We start from the raw sequence: 13,379 nt of genomic DNA on the forward strand, positions 1-13,379 counted from the left end.
TAAGAATTATATTTTCTGCATAATGTCACTTACTGAAACTAGAGAATTCCCTGATGTAACATTTATTTTTCTTACAGAAGACTGCATCAGTCACTTAAGTAAGATATTGTCCCTTCTCAGGCTTCTCCTCTTTCCTGCTGCCACTTTAAGCAGAAGCTATGAACAGGACCTTAGACAATGTAAATGAGTGAGAACTCATTAGGCAAAGTCTCATGAAAAATCAGTAATATTGATGCAGAGGGTCATTACAACACAGAAACAATTTTAAATAAGTTACCAGTGTGCAAGCACTTTTCATTTGTTCCTCCCCCCACTCCTTGTCAATCCCCAGGGAGAAAAAAAGGATTCTTTAACATGAAGAAAGGACAGTGCACCACCCTACTGGCATCTGATGAGAATTTCACTATCAATTTTAAAAAGTAACATGAGCTCTGAGACGGCAAATACATCAGAGGTCTGCTCCATCCAACTGTTCTTGATTTTTTAGCTAGTAAAACACAGTACATATGCTTTAATTGTGGGGTGGGGGGAATTGTGATTTGACAGGAGCAAGAAAGGGATGCAAATGTTTGTATGAACATGCAAGCTAGAGAGTTTCATCAACTGACTGCCAGTTGGAATTTCAAATTACAGTTAATTGAAGTCAACAGATCTCCAACTGATAGTGCAATTCAGCCATGTAACTAAAATATTTGCATACATTTAACTAGTTTAACTTGTTTATTCTATACCATCACTCCAAGAACAGTAATTTTTTACAGCATCCAAGCCTTTGTAAGTTTACCATGCAAAGACTAAAATAATAATGAGAATCATCATAAACCTTTCAGTCTGGTCTATCAGTCTCTGTACTGAATGGCAAATGATCAAATTATAAAATTATAGCTTAACATCATACTTACCATAGGAGACTTATAGTATCTATGCAGTATGTTAATGAAATCTGTAATTGTTAACATTCCTGTAACAAGTGATACATAAAAAAAAGTCTTTAGATATACACTGAACATACAGAACTTTCAGCTATTTCTCTATTTTTATCTTTCAGCTATTTATGTTCACAATATATAATATGACAAATGTTAAATCCATGTAAAATACTACTAGTATTGGACTATTTAACAGTAGGATTTCAAAACCATAGAATAAAAACACATCTGAAGTAATATTCAATATTATAACCCATGTGCTTCTCCTCGCTTTCAATCTGACTCAAAAAACCCCTTGAATTCAGACCACATCCACCCCCAAAAGCATGGAAGGAGAAGAGGGGGGTTTAGAATATCTTTCCAAGCTGGAGAACTATTCTTGCCTTTTATTTTCTTTTTGAATAAGAGACATTCTCATTATGTACTTGCCAAGTCAGGCAGACTCCTAGACTCAAATGAAGGAACAGTATAATACATTTTTCTTGACTATTACTTATTACAGAACTTCATTCAATCTTTTCCATGGTAATCTTCAATGCCTGTATGGAAATGTGACTTTTCAAAAGAAAAAAATAGCACATCCATTGTGTATATATACTTTAAGCACCAACACCAAGCTATGCAATATAATATTGATGATTAGTTTAGTTACCTGAAAATATTAATCTTTTTTGAGCTTTCAAGTTCTAGATTTGAGAAGATGCAATTGCTCCACTGTTTACTACTCTTACATCTAAACTGAAGAAACTAAGAAATGGGGAAGGGAAAAATTAATCTGGAGGTCAGCTTTAAATCAGTAGAGCTAAATTATAGACAGAACATGAAATTAAATCAAATTAAAATAAAGAACAAAAACACAGCACTCTTATGGTGTATTGCAAGACTGCTCCTCCCCACTTGGATTTAAAATATTTTAACAAATGCCTTTTTAAGTATCCACCATTCATTTCCACGAATCCTCCATGTTCCAGGTCACAAGAAATACATATAATTCTATTTGTCACTGCCACTGTGACCCCATTTTACAACTGAAAGAGATCTAGTTTAGGAAGATTATTGTTGTGGTAATTAATGACATGATTTTTTTAAAAAGCACTACACAGATCTAATGTTTTTCACCCAACATGGGACATCTCTGTAGCTCCAGTTCTGGTTTTAGAGATCCTCACTGCACCTCACTGAGCACAGGCACAGACACCCTCCTACTGCACTTGTATCAGGATACTGGACTGTCACATTATTCCCTTTACAGTTCCAGCCTTCAAATTTTCCTTTCTCTGACCACTGTGTTTATTTTTAAATATCCAGACTGAATTTCAGAAGCATCATGATTTTCTCAAGGCACAGCAATGTTGTGAAAGCTGGCACCATTTCACTCCTCATAAGGAGGGAAAAGAAAATCTCTTTGCCAGTATTTCTCCAGGATGTTATGTGATGGCCAGGCTCAGACCACCTTCTGGAACAATAAAGCACCTTGGAAATTCAAGTAATCCTGAAAAATGTCAGAACTACTTACCTACAAAACTCTGTTTTTTACTCTCCCACAGTGGAGCTGCTCTCACACCGTTTGCCACCAAGGCAAAAAAGGCTTTCTTTACCTGAAAAAAAAAACCAAACCAAAATAAATTTCAAATTTTTCCCTTGATTTAACATACCAGACACCATCAGAAGGTTTCCCCTTTCACCAGGAAAAAACCCAAAAGCAGTGTAACAGGTAGCTGGCATTCAAAACAGAACAGAAACCACAATGCCAAATAAAACCCTTCAACCTTTACCTTTTAAAATGGTTAAAAAGCTAGAAAAAGTTTAGCAAAACCAGATCTGTTTTTCTTTTATTTTGTAAATACTTTAAATTAAAGCTTCTGATATATCCATGAACTAGAGAGGGCCTTACATTCAACACATGAAGACTGTGCTTTGTTCTAGTCCATGTTTACTATAGCAAGTTGTTAAAAATATGAGACTGAAACAACAGCAGTTCCATGTCCTCTACAGCTGTTAGACACCTGATTTATTCAAATTAAAAAGAGTTTGATTATTCTAAATATGACTGAAAGTTAAAAGAATTGCCTAGCCTGTTTTGCTGCTAAAGAAATCAACCAAGTACTTCAGTTTTTTAATGACTGAATCCTCCCCAGAATCAGAGGTTACAGGTCATGGTGTCACTCTGGAAAGAAACACTTCCCTGTGAACTCTGGCTCTCTGGAAATGAAGGACTCGGGCACTGGTGCACCTCAGAATCCTGATCTGGTGATGTGCTGGAGTAGGACACCCTTCCTGTCCTGCCTACACCCTAAACAGGCTTCCTATGGAAAACACAACACAGAAGGGATGGTTCTTGCTCAAATCTTGACCTGGCACAAAACCAGGACACAACCAATCCTTATTTTTGTACCCATGAAATTTGTCCTTGGTCCAAACAACACAGAATTGCAATTGCTGGATGACTGCACTCTGAACAGAGCAGGATTTCACATCAGTATCTGAAAGGTCTACTTTAAATTATGGGCCAAGGGATCCTCTCTACATCAGATTAACAAGAATAAAAGGGCTTCACAGTCAATGGAATCAGCAGCCAATAAAGCAGTGGCAAGGAAGGATGTAGGCAGTGATCTGTATTTCTTGCTACATCTGTGCAGCCTGACTGCTTCCTCCCTGACCATGAGAAGCAAATCCACCCTCCAGACATCAGCAGATGGCAGATCTCAAAGCTGCCTCCTGACTTTGGAGATCTCATATCATTAATGAACAGGAAAAACCATCAGCCATCATCCTTTAACTGCACTGAAACTGAAGAAGCCACATGGGGAAAAACAACAACAAAACCCCAGGGCCACAAGTAAGACTAAATCCACAGGATTTATCTAGAGAATGGTTAAACAGAAAGGTGCCAGAGGTGTTCAGCCACCCTGCTGAATGAAACAAGGAGGAGTCAGCCTAAACAAACATTACCAAATCTACCACAGGAGCATCCTAACTCATGAGGGAGACTGAAACCACAAAGAAACCCTCCTGGCCAGACACATGAAGTGTTCCCAAATAACAGCATCACACTGAGTTAATGCAGCAAAAGCAGGGAACTATTTGGGGAGCAGATGTGAGCTCACACAGACCAGCTCCAGCTTGGGGCAAAATAAGTTCTAAACATTCTTCATCAAAAAAAGGGGAAAGCACCTCACACTGCCTGAAACCTTGAGCCATCATACAAGGTCACAGTCACTGTCAGCTCACGTCCCCAGTCTTTCACAAGAGAAAAAGATGTTCAAGGCTGGCTCAGAGGCAGAAAGGAACAGCTAACCTATTGAGGCCAGGAGGGAATAGCTTTCTCCCAGATAGCAAGCATGCAACACAACTCCTCCAGCAAGTTTACAAACCCTGTAATTGATAACCTGGAAGGGAAGCATGCCCCTGGCAGAAAATGTGTAGAAAGACAACCACAGCACTTCAGGCAGTCTCCAAATTCCTGCTACTACTTCTTTCCCAGACACAGCAGCAGCAAAGAACACCAGCTAGCACCATGCTCAGATGGGTGAGACAGCAAGGCTGAGGTCATATTTTAGACTCAGAAAAGACACTTCAAGAGAGAGAGTTCCAAAGATAAACTACTCAAGATGCTGAGCTTGCAGACAATCTAGAAGGGAAAAGAAAGGATTCTTCAAAGGATCAGTTCTTGCCCTGATCCTGCTATTTGATTTACTTGCAAGTTCTTTGCCTCCAAGAATCACAAGAATCTTCAGTTAGGTGCCATCTTGTCTAGCTTTAAAAGACACGTTTTGGAAAATCTGAACAGATAAAATCTGCTGAACAGATCCAGCTACTAAGACAGCTCAGAATTAAATCCTTCAGAAAAGACAAGGATTTTAGCTTAAGCACTAGAACATTAAACATTTTATGTAATAAATCACTGAAATTTAGTAAAGAAACACTTAAACTCAACCCCCTGGGCTGTCCTAGACCACAGCTCAAGTGACACTGCAACTGTTGCCTTCAGCTGTACAGTAGAAAGTGTTACATAGTCACCTTTTAAATAAAGTAACAATGCCATCAAGTTCTTAATGTTAATATTTGTCTCTTATTTAAGCAAGGTAATTACAAAGCAAAAAACATCTTCATTCTTATTTGCTAAAACTGCTTGCTAGTGCAAACAGACACTCATCCACTCACACTTCCCTGCAGTTTCTGTGGTTGACCAATTTCAGTTGCCCAAAGGACTGCTTGGTGGCCAGCCAAAGCACAGGGCTGTGGAGCTGGGCTTCTGTCCAGCACTTTTAGATGTTTCAGTGATGTTCATGCAGAAAATACCCACAAGGACCTTGCTTTCTGATGATATATAGTTAGCAGCCTTTGAAGATCTCCACCATGGCCCATCTCTGGACCTCCAACAGTGTCGTTAATTCTCGAGCCCACAGCGTTGGACTGGCCTGACCTTCACAAAGCCATTGTTCAGCAGCCAGAGCCCCTAGATTGCTGCTGTTCAACGCCATGTACAAACACTCTTTAAACAAAGCACTTTTGTTCTCATTAACCATGTCCTAACACACACAATGAGCCACTAAAAATGGGATTTATCCACCCAAATTGAGTGGTTGTTCTGACATTCACCCTGACTTCACAGTCAGCTGGGGCAGGACTCAGGAGCCCTCCAGGGATTAGGCTGTATCCCACAGATGCCATCTCCCCCCCACTAAGATGTCTAGACATTTGCAATTAGAAGAGCTATCCTCCTTTGTGTGACTGCCTTCTCCAAGATTCTGCCCTTTAAGTAGAAGAGTCACATTTCAGCCAAAGAACACAGCAAATAAATCCTAGATATATCACAGACCACCTCAACAATAGCTGCTATTCCACTACACTGAGCACAACAGGAACAAGCTTTTCCTACTACAGGAACTCATTACACTGTGAATATGCTGAATAAAAGAACAGACTAATTTAGGTTAGACACAGCCTCTGGAGGTCACTGTTCCTGCACCACCATTCAAGCATTTCCACTGCAAGTCTGAAGGAGGACAAAGCCTCTTCCAATACAACAGTCATGACCAAGAAAGCAAGAGACCCAGACATAAAAGTCCTGTTGTCCAGGTAGAATGCTTGGAAAACCTTGTCCCTTACAGTTAGTGAGCTCCTAAAATAGCTGGATTACTGGGCAGTGACACCAGAACAGGGGCAGAGGATTTCACCAGCCTGCAGAATAAATTTTTCCTCACTGCTGGGAAACACTGAAAGGGACACTCCTCCTTACCAGATACCAGGGATTTTACAAGCCCTTGCAGAAATGCTCTCCCCAGTAAAACATCTGTGAATGAGGGAACCCACCTGAAAGGAAAACTGAGGGTGAGCTCGTTTCCAATAATTCAGTGTTTGTACAACACTCACGTTTGTTTTACCTAACACTCTGTTATGGAAACTGTAACTATGTCCATAAGTAACCAGGGGCTTCAGACTTCTCTTCCAGGACTGCTCCATAAGGCAAGGAGGGTGACTGCTGCTGTTGAAATATTTGACTTCATTTGCCTTGCAAAAAGATTCCTGTCCTTGACAAATGGTTGTGAGAAAAGAGCTCTCTCAGTTCCTGGTGCTAAAGGGTCAGAGCTGAGCAGAGAATCCTACTGAGCTGAAAACCACAACTCAGCACCACTGCCTTGTGACAAAATTCACTTTGAAAAGGTTCAAAGGTGGCAGAAGTAAGAAACAAAGCTATGGAACACCTTCAGATATGCCAGTACCAAGCAAGAGGATGATGCAAATCATTATTCAGTAGCATAGACAGCATTCAAAGACCTGCCAGGACTTTTGTGGTGTGGCTGCCATCAAAAGGCAGGCTGATAAATGTTTCTGTGTTTCACTGGATAAGCCAGCATCAGCCACTTGCCTGGAAAGCCCTTAAGTAAGCCCAGGAAATGTCTATTTTATCAGATCACAACAGAAAGGAAGAAGCTCCTTCTTACAATCTTTGGCACAGAGCTCCCATAAAAGCAGTACCAGACCCAGCTGATCCCTGACATTTTTATCATCTCTGATTCCTGATGGATGGATGCTCTAAAGTGATGTAGGAACATTCATCATTTTCACTGGCTAAGTTGACAAATTCCCAGCTTATTTTTATTCCCAACTATTTTTAAGGGTACAAAACTAGAGAGGACAAATACCTCCAAAAATACACATGCAGACCACAGTATCAAACCCAAATCTTTCAGGCAGTCCCTGAGAAACAACCACCCTTCCTAGCATAACAAAGTACAAAGTTTGACATAAAGCTGAAAGGAATTCACAAGAAGGAGGCATCCAGTCTTAGCAGACTTGGTAAGAATAGCTGAAAAACTAAAGGAGAAGGCTGGATTTCTACACCAACACACTCACATGTTTTAAGTATCATGGAGGGGCTTCTCAATGGCTTCTCCTTGCAAAGGGAGAAAAGTTTAATAATTTCAAAGGAAAACAGCATTATCTCTATCTCCACAACAGGAGCACATGTGGCAAAGTCACTCCAGACACAGACTTTGTTCTCCCTGTTAAGAACATGAAGGTGGAAGAAAAAGTTACTCTGAGAATTCCTTCTTAAGAGGCCAAACACTCTGATCTCAATCCTTCTTACCAAGCAGGTCCCTGCTGTAACAGGAAAATCATCAGGGCTCTGCTGCAACCTCTGTACAGCATAAATCCTGGGCAACCCACACTTTATTCCCTTGGTCCAAGTGTGTTGATGAGCCAAGACTCCTGAATGAGGCAACAGTTCCTAGCCAAACATAAACTGGACTGTGCTTCTTTAAGTAGCATGGCAAGTGCTCTGGCTGCCCAAATCTTAGCAAGTCTCCAAGAGAGGAAAAAGAAAAAAGCTTCTGCAGGTAAAGCTGATGGTCTTGCTACATAAGAGAGGTGTGTAGCACATCTCCCCTGCTACTCCCTCTCATCACCAGGATTTCAGGCAGTGCTTCCTCTGCACAATGCTGCACCTGAACTAAGACCATGAAATATTATTTGGGAACAGGTTATGAACATATTACAAAATTGAAAACACAACTTTGCCACAGAGCTCTTTGGGCAGCCTTCCTCTTCTCTGCTGTTGCCATCACCTTCAAAGGACTTTTTCCTATGAGCTAAGTTGGAATACTCCTGCATTCATCCCCAGATCCCAAAATTACCATCCTAATAAAACAAAAGCAGTACAAGCTAAATATTCTCTAATTCCATAGGGCAATTTCACATTGAAGCAATTCACACTGGGAAGCATATTTAACTTGCAATTCCTTTTTTCCTCCCTTCAAATAAAGTTGTGATGCCCAATCCGGACATCTTTTCAAGTCACAGAGAACTAGAGTCCTGTAAAGGAGCTATTTTGAAAAGTTAAAAATCTCTGCTCTGGGGCATTTATATAATTCAGTGATTTTACAAACTGATTTGTCTGGAGAGACTAAACCAGTATGAAGAACACAACCAACCACCTCATCATTGTGACTGCTGCACTCAAATTCATTCTCCAATTATTTTTTCTTTGGTCTATGAAGTTGTTAGAAGCATTTCCTCTCAAAGGATTAGGCTGTCAAACCAAGAGGCTACTTAAGGACAATAAAGACTTTTGTCGAGGGTAAGGGACAAGCACTCTTGGACCACATCAAGTAGAATTTCCTCCTTTACCTTACCAAGTAGATTGCAGAAACACTGGACAAACCTGCTATTAACTGGGCAGCTACACTCGCTTCAACATCTGAAAAACCCCAACCAATAAACATTCAAAATCAGGTCCTCTAGCTCAGGTTGAATTTTGGAAAGCTTGTATGAAACCAGATCAAAATTCATTTATCTTTTGCTGGTGATGGAAAGGGAGCACTCCTGGATAAATCATGCATTTTTATCATCATAGCTGAGTAAAATGTAAGATGTGATGGTCTAATACCCTTCAGGGCCAGGCCAAACACCAGAATTATCAGGTAGAGTCTTATCCTCAAGTTAAAACTAAGCACATATTCTAGATTTCTCCCCTGGGAGCAGATGCCATGCCCACCTGCAGAACTCCTCCCCACACCACATGCCCATGGAAAGGTCCCAGTCCAGCCAAAGGCACCAAACCAAGTCCTGCACTGATGCTCTGTGCCAGTGTGTCCAAACTGGAGCTTTCTGCTGCCAGATTTCCCACCAGAATGGGCAAAGAGGGAACATCTGACAGGCAGAGCCACTGGGATCAGCTGCATGGGGAAGGGCACAGAAATTCCTTCCCAGATTAAGATCTTATCCAAAAAGTGGTGATGGGGCAGAGAAGGCAAGGAGAATGATATGATATGTAACTTTCACTCAGCTAAACACAACCACTTCACCTACACCCTGTGTAGAAATTTCTGTTTAACTGACACTATCATTCCTCCAAGATCCACAAATGAGAGCTTCCTATTGATTTTGAGAGCTGCAGGAATCAAACTCCTACGCTTGTATACCAGCAATAGGAGAAGCTCTGAAAAAACACAACAGTCTTCCCATATTAGCTACTGATTCCAGCCTGATCTCAATGAAGGGAGCTTTTATGTGGCTGCTCCACTGCCTCAGCCCACATGCTGGATAGAAGCTAAATTAGATGATTCTCTTACAGTTCTGTGGGCAGGGTAAGCAAGGAGGGGTATTCACACTCCTCAGAAATGCAGACAGCAGCAGCTTCATCAGGGAGAAACCTCAAAGCCAGCTAAGGAACAGACAGTCAGTCCCTTTGTAGAGCTGGGTGACAGCAGAGCCAGAGCCTGCTGTGTGGTTCTGGGAGCAAACCATCCTGGAGCATTATTCCTGGAAGCCTGATTTATCTCATTACCGTGGAGAGAGGCAACACCCCAGTCAAGAATGACCTGGAGAGAATCAGAACAATAAATCCATTTACTGAATTGAGTCAGCCCAAGGAAGAGAAATAGAAATCCTCTTCCATTCTGCTAATGTTGAATCCATGGCATGCTCTGTAGAAGTTACAAGGTACACTTACTGCCAGCTTGTCAAATCACTAAGAAGTTTCCAGAACATTGTTTAAAATATTTTCTTTTTTAGTTATGTGGTAGAAAATTATTTGAGCTCTTTACTAGAGTGACAGGTTCTGACTAAAGCCTACACTGGTGATAATAACATCTGGTCCATTAACAATTTAGGTCATTTCATTAAACAGACAGGTTAAATAATTTAACCAAGTCATGCAAAGATTTCTTCTGCAAACAGAAGGAAATAAAAGGAAAGAGTCCTCAGGATTCTGAAAGCTTATTCTGATGACTGTTTCCACATAAACATGATTCTTATTAGTTTATGAAGAAGTGTTGGACAAATGCTTTAAAAACAGTTTCAAGGTCATGGTGAGCAAATGTATGTTTTATTACTAAAGCTATGTATGTTTTATTACTAAAACCCAAATTTACTTGTACCAAGTAAGAACATGATTTAGTCAAAGATTAGATAGAGCTTTTGACCCAAAGAGAGCTTATGCAAACTCCACAAGACACAGCCACTGCATTTGCTAGCAGATCATTCTTGGGACTAGATTGCTGCTTGATACAAAGCAGGGAAGTCCCCATCTAACACTCACCTTCTACACTGCTCTTCAAGGGTTAATTGCTCTGTGCTAGAAAACAAGCTAATCCTTCTCATCCTTGTGTAGTCTGGGCAAAGCCACAACAAATTAATACATTTCTTTCAAGGTCAGACAAAAATCTGGCCTTAAGAAAGCTTTTGGAGTTAAGCTTCTGAGATTGCTATAAGCTAGGTAAGAGGCATTTCCTTAAAAAATGCTAATACAGTTCAGGATGGGGTGGGGGTGGGGAATGTATTGGCCTCTAAAAAAAACCAGATGCATGCAGCAACAAGGAAAAACTGAAATCCCATTAGATGATGTTAGACAAAGTAACCTGGCAGACAGAATGTCAACAAAGTGTTATATTTCATTCATCTTTTAGTTAATACAGGAATTGTTTTGTTTACCATCAAAGGAAAAGATCAGATTGCTGCATCACTGTATGTACCTGACACAGGTCAAAACCAAGAAAAAGAAAGGAAAGGCAGCCCTGGGTGTCCCCTCCTTCCCCCAGATCATCTACACACCAAATGACAGTGCTCACATGCTGGGCTGAGGACCAATAGTGGGCTAGTGACCAATAAATCTGAATTCAGCGATTTCCTGAAGTCTAACATAAAAACAATCCAGAGCCATTTATATTTAGCATAATTAGAATGAAAAAGAACAGTCTTAGAGCAGCCCTTCAAGGGCAACCTCCCCAACCCCTCCTAGGGGCTGAGAAGGGTTTATTCTCCTGTTTACATCTGAGGAGATGTGTAAAAGATGAGAAAGTTTATCCACTCTGAGCTGTACACTGTTGCAACTTGCCCAATTTCCCCATCATCCACAGAGTCAAATTTCCAGACTTCACAGGAAAGCTCATAACATGTAATTGTCTCCTGACTCCCTTCCTGGTCAGATCAGACTTTATGAAACTGCTTTCATGTGTGCCAAGTAAAGACAGTATCTTCCCTGGGAAAAGCCAAAGGCAGCAGCTTGTCACAACCAAGGAGCACTCCTGGGTCACAGGCAGGGAAAGGCACAGCCACGAAGCTCAATATTATTCTATAAATATTTATGAGGAGCAAATAAGTATTAATAAACTGAAAAGGTGAAAGACCAGTCCACTGTCAGTCTAAATCAAGAAAACTGTGTCATTAAGTATTTTCCCAGGCAACATTTGCCACTTCCAGGGTTCAGCATGGGCCAGGCACCACTCCAGGCAGGCAGAGCAGAGGCAGATCCTGTTTTGGGGAGGCTCCAGGTGAAACCTCACAGAGGCAAACTGAGCTGTGCTAGCTGGCCTCAGGCAGGCAAACAGAGCAGGGCTCAGCACACTGCATGTATTTAGTGTGCATGCTGGGTGCCAAGGGGCACACTGTCCTGCTGAGGCACCACAGGAGCTGATGGCCAGCAGAGTGTGCAGCCACATTTCTCTTCCCAGAGAAAAGCGAGGCACAGTTCTTCCCAAGAATATTTCTGGGTTTCACATTCTCTGAACATCAGAGAAAGAAAACACAACTCTCATCATTTGCTGTGCCTGTGCAAAAGTAGAATGCTATATAAAGGTTATTTACCCAAAGTCATGGTGTTTTGTTTCCTTGGCCTGTCAGAGTGTGTGTGTGTCAGGACTGTTGGGTGGCAGTCACAAAATTCAGTACAGTATATACAGTTGTGTACAGAGTTAAGTACTTAACAGATTCAGTTTTAGATGTACAGAATAATATAGTATAAAAAATTAATTAATTAGCCTTCTGATATCAGTGGAGTCCTCCTCATCATTCCACCTCACAGCATTGCTAGAGAGGGGCAAGAGCCACAGCCCAGCAGTGACAGCCACCTGCAGGGGACAGAGGAGACACAGCACCCTGTGCTCTCCCACTGCAGCACACAGAGCTGAGCCAGCCCTGGCAGCTGCTGGAACCAAGCTCCCCACACCTTCTGACTCACACACAACAGGGCTGAGGAGGCTCTCAGCCCTTTCCTGCTCTTCATTAGCTGCTATTTCAAACATTCCTTCTATTTCCAGTGTAAGGGCACCTCACCATCCCCTCTCTTAGGGCTAAAACAGGATTCCCTTTGAAACTTCATACTAATTCCCTCACAGACACTGAGACTAAATATTTACTTTTATGAATCAGAGTTGCTTCAGTGGTATGACTGGTGCCCCGTTATAAAAGGGTAACATCTCCAATTTTCCCACAGCTAACAACAGGTTTAGAATACTTTCCAAAGTATCTCAGGAATCATTTTCCAGGGTAGGAACATGTGATGTGTGCTGTGATCGCTGACCAGCAGAGGGAGATGGGACACTGCTCCCAAACAAAAACCCAAACTCTGGAATCTTTCAAAGATGCCATGAGAACACAACCCAGCTCCACTTTTTCTTCTTCCTCCACTGATGATTACTAACTTATATTAAGGGAGGCAAGAAGTGAGCTCCTAAATTGTGTGTTTTAGCTCTAATATTAATAAAAACCTGAATTCAAATCACTGAAGAACTTTCAAGGCATCAGGTCTTTTTTTTGTGCACCAGCCACACCAATGAAACTGAATGACCATAATGTGTTTTGAAGACACTGATGGTGGCACATGAACACAAGGTGCCAGGTGAAGAACTAAGCAGAAATGCCGAACAGAAATATTTAAAAGGCCTCCTAGTATGTTTTCCAAGTGTAGGAATGTTTTCCAAGTGTAGGCTTGGAAAACATTCAGATCTAACTTTTTAGTGTAGTTAAATAGTTAAAATAGTCTTAAATAGTTCTGTAAAAGCTGCTAAGTTGGAAGATAGTGCCCATGCTGGAAGAAGACTCCTGCTTTACAGTATTACAACTCTATAAATTAAAAGTAATGCAAATGGATTAAATGTGATAATGCAAAGTCAAAAAAATGCAGTTCAGAGGGGGAAAAGAAAAGCTCCTCACCAGCAATACAAA

General features: G+C 41.1%; 1 protein-coding gene across 6 annotated transcripts in view; it reads right to left on the reverse strand.

The window, feature by feature from the left end:
- The window catches only part of PRKAG2 (protein kinase AMP-activated non-catalytic subunit gamma 2), a 213,099-nt gene that overhangs the window by 13,753 nt on the left and 185,967 nt on the right, over positions 1 to 13,379 (reverse strand). For all 6 annotated transcript variants that reach the window (XM_018909172.3, XM_018909173.3, XM_030235995.2 and 3 more), the window contains 2 exons: positions 2,446 to 2,527; positions 903 to 961 (listed from right to left, as the gene is read on the reverse strand). In XM_018909172.3, coding sequence (XP_018764717.1) covers positions 903 to 961; positions 2,446 to 2,527 — 141 coding nt within the window. The remainder of the gene's footprint in view (positions 1 to 902; positions 962 to 2,445; positions 2,528 to 13,379) is intronic.

This window comes from Serinus canaria, chromosome 2 (assembly GCF_022539315.1).
Source record: "Serinus canaria isolate serCan28SL12 chromosome 2, serCan2020, whole genome shotgun sequence".
In the NCBI taxonomy this organism is placed as follows: domain Eukaryota; kingdom Metazoa; phylum Chordata; class Aves; order Passeriformes; family Fringillidae; genus Serinus; species Serinus canaria.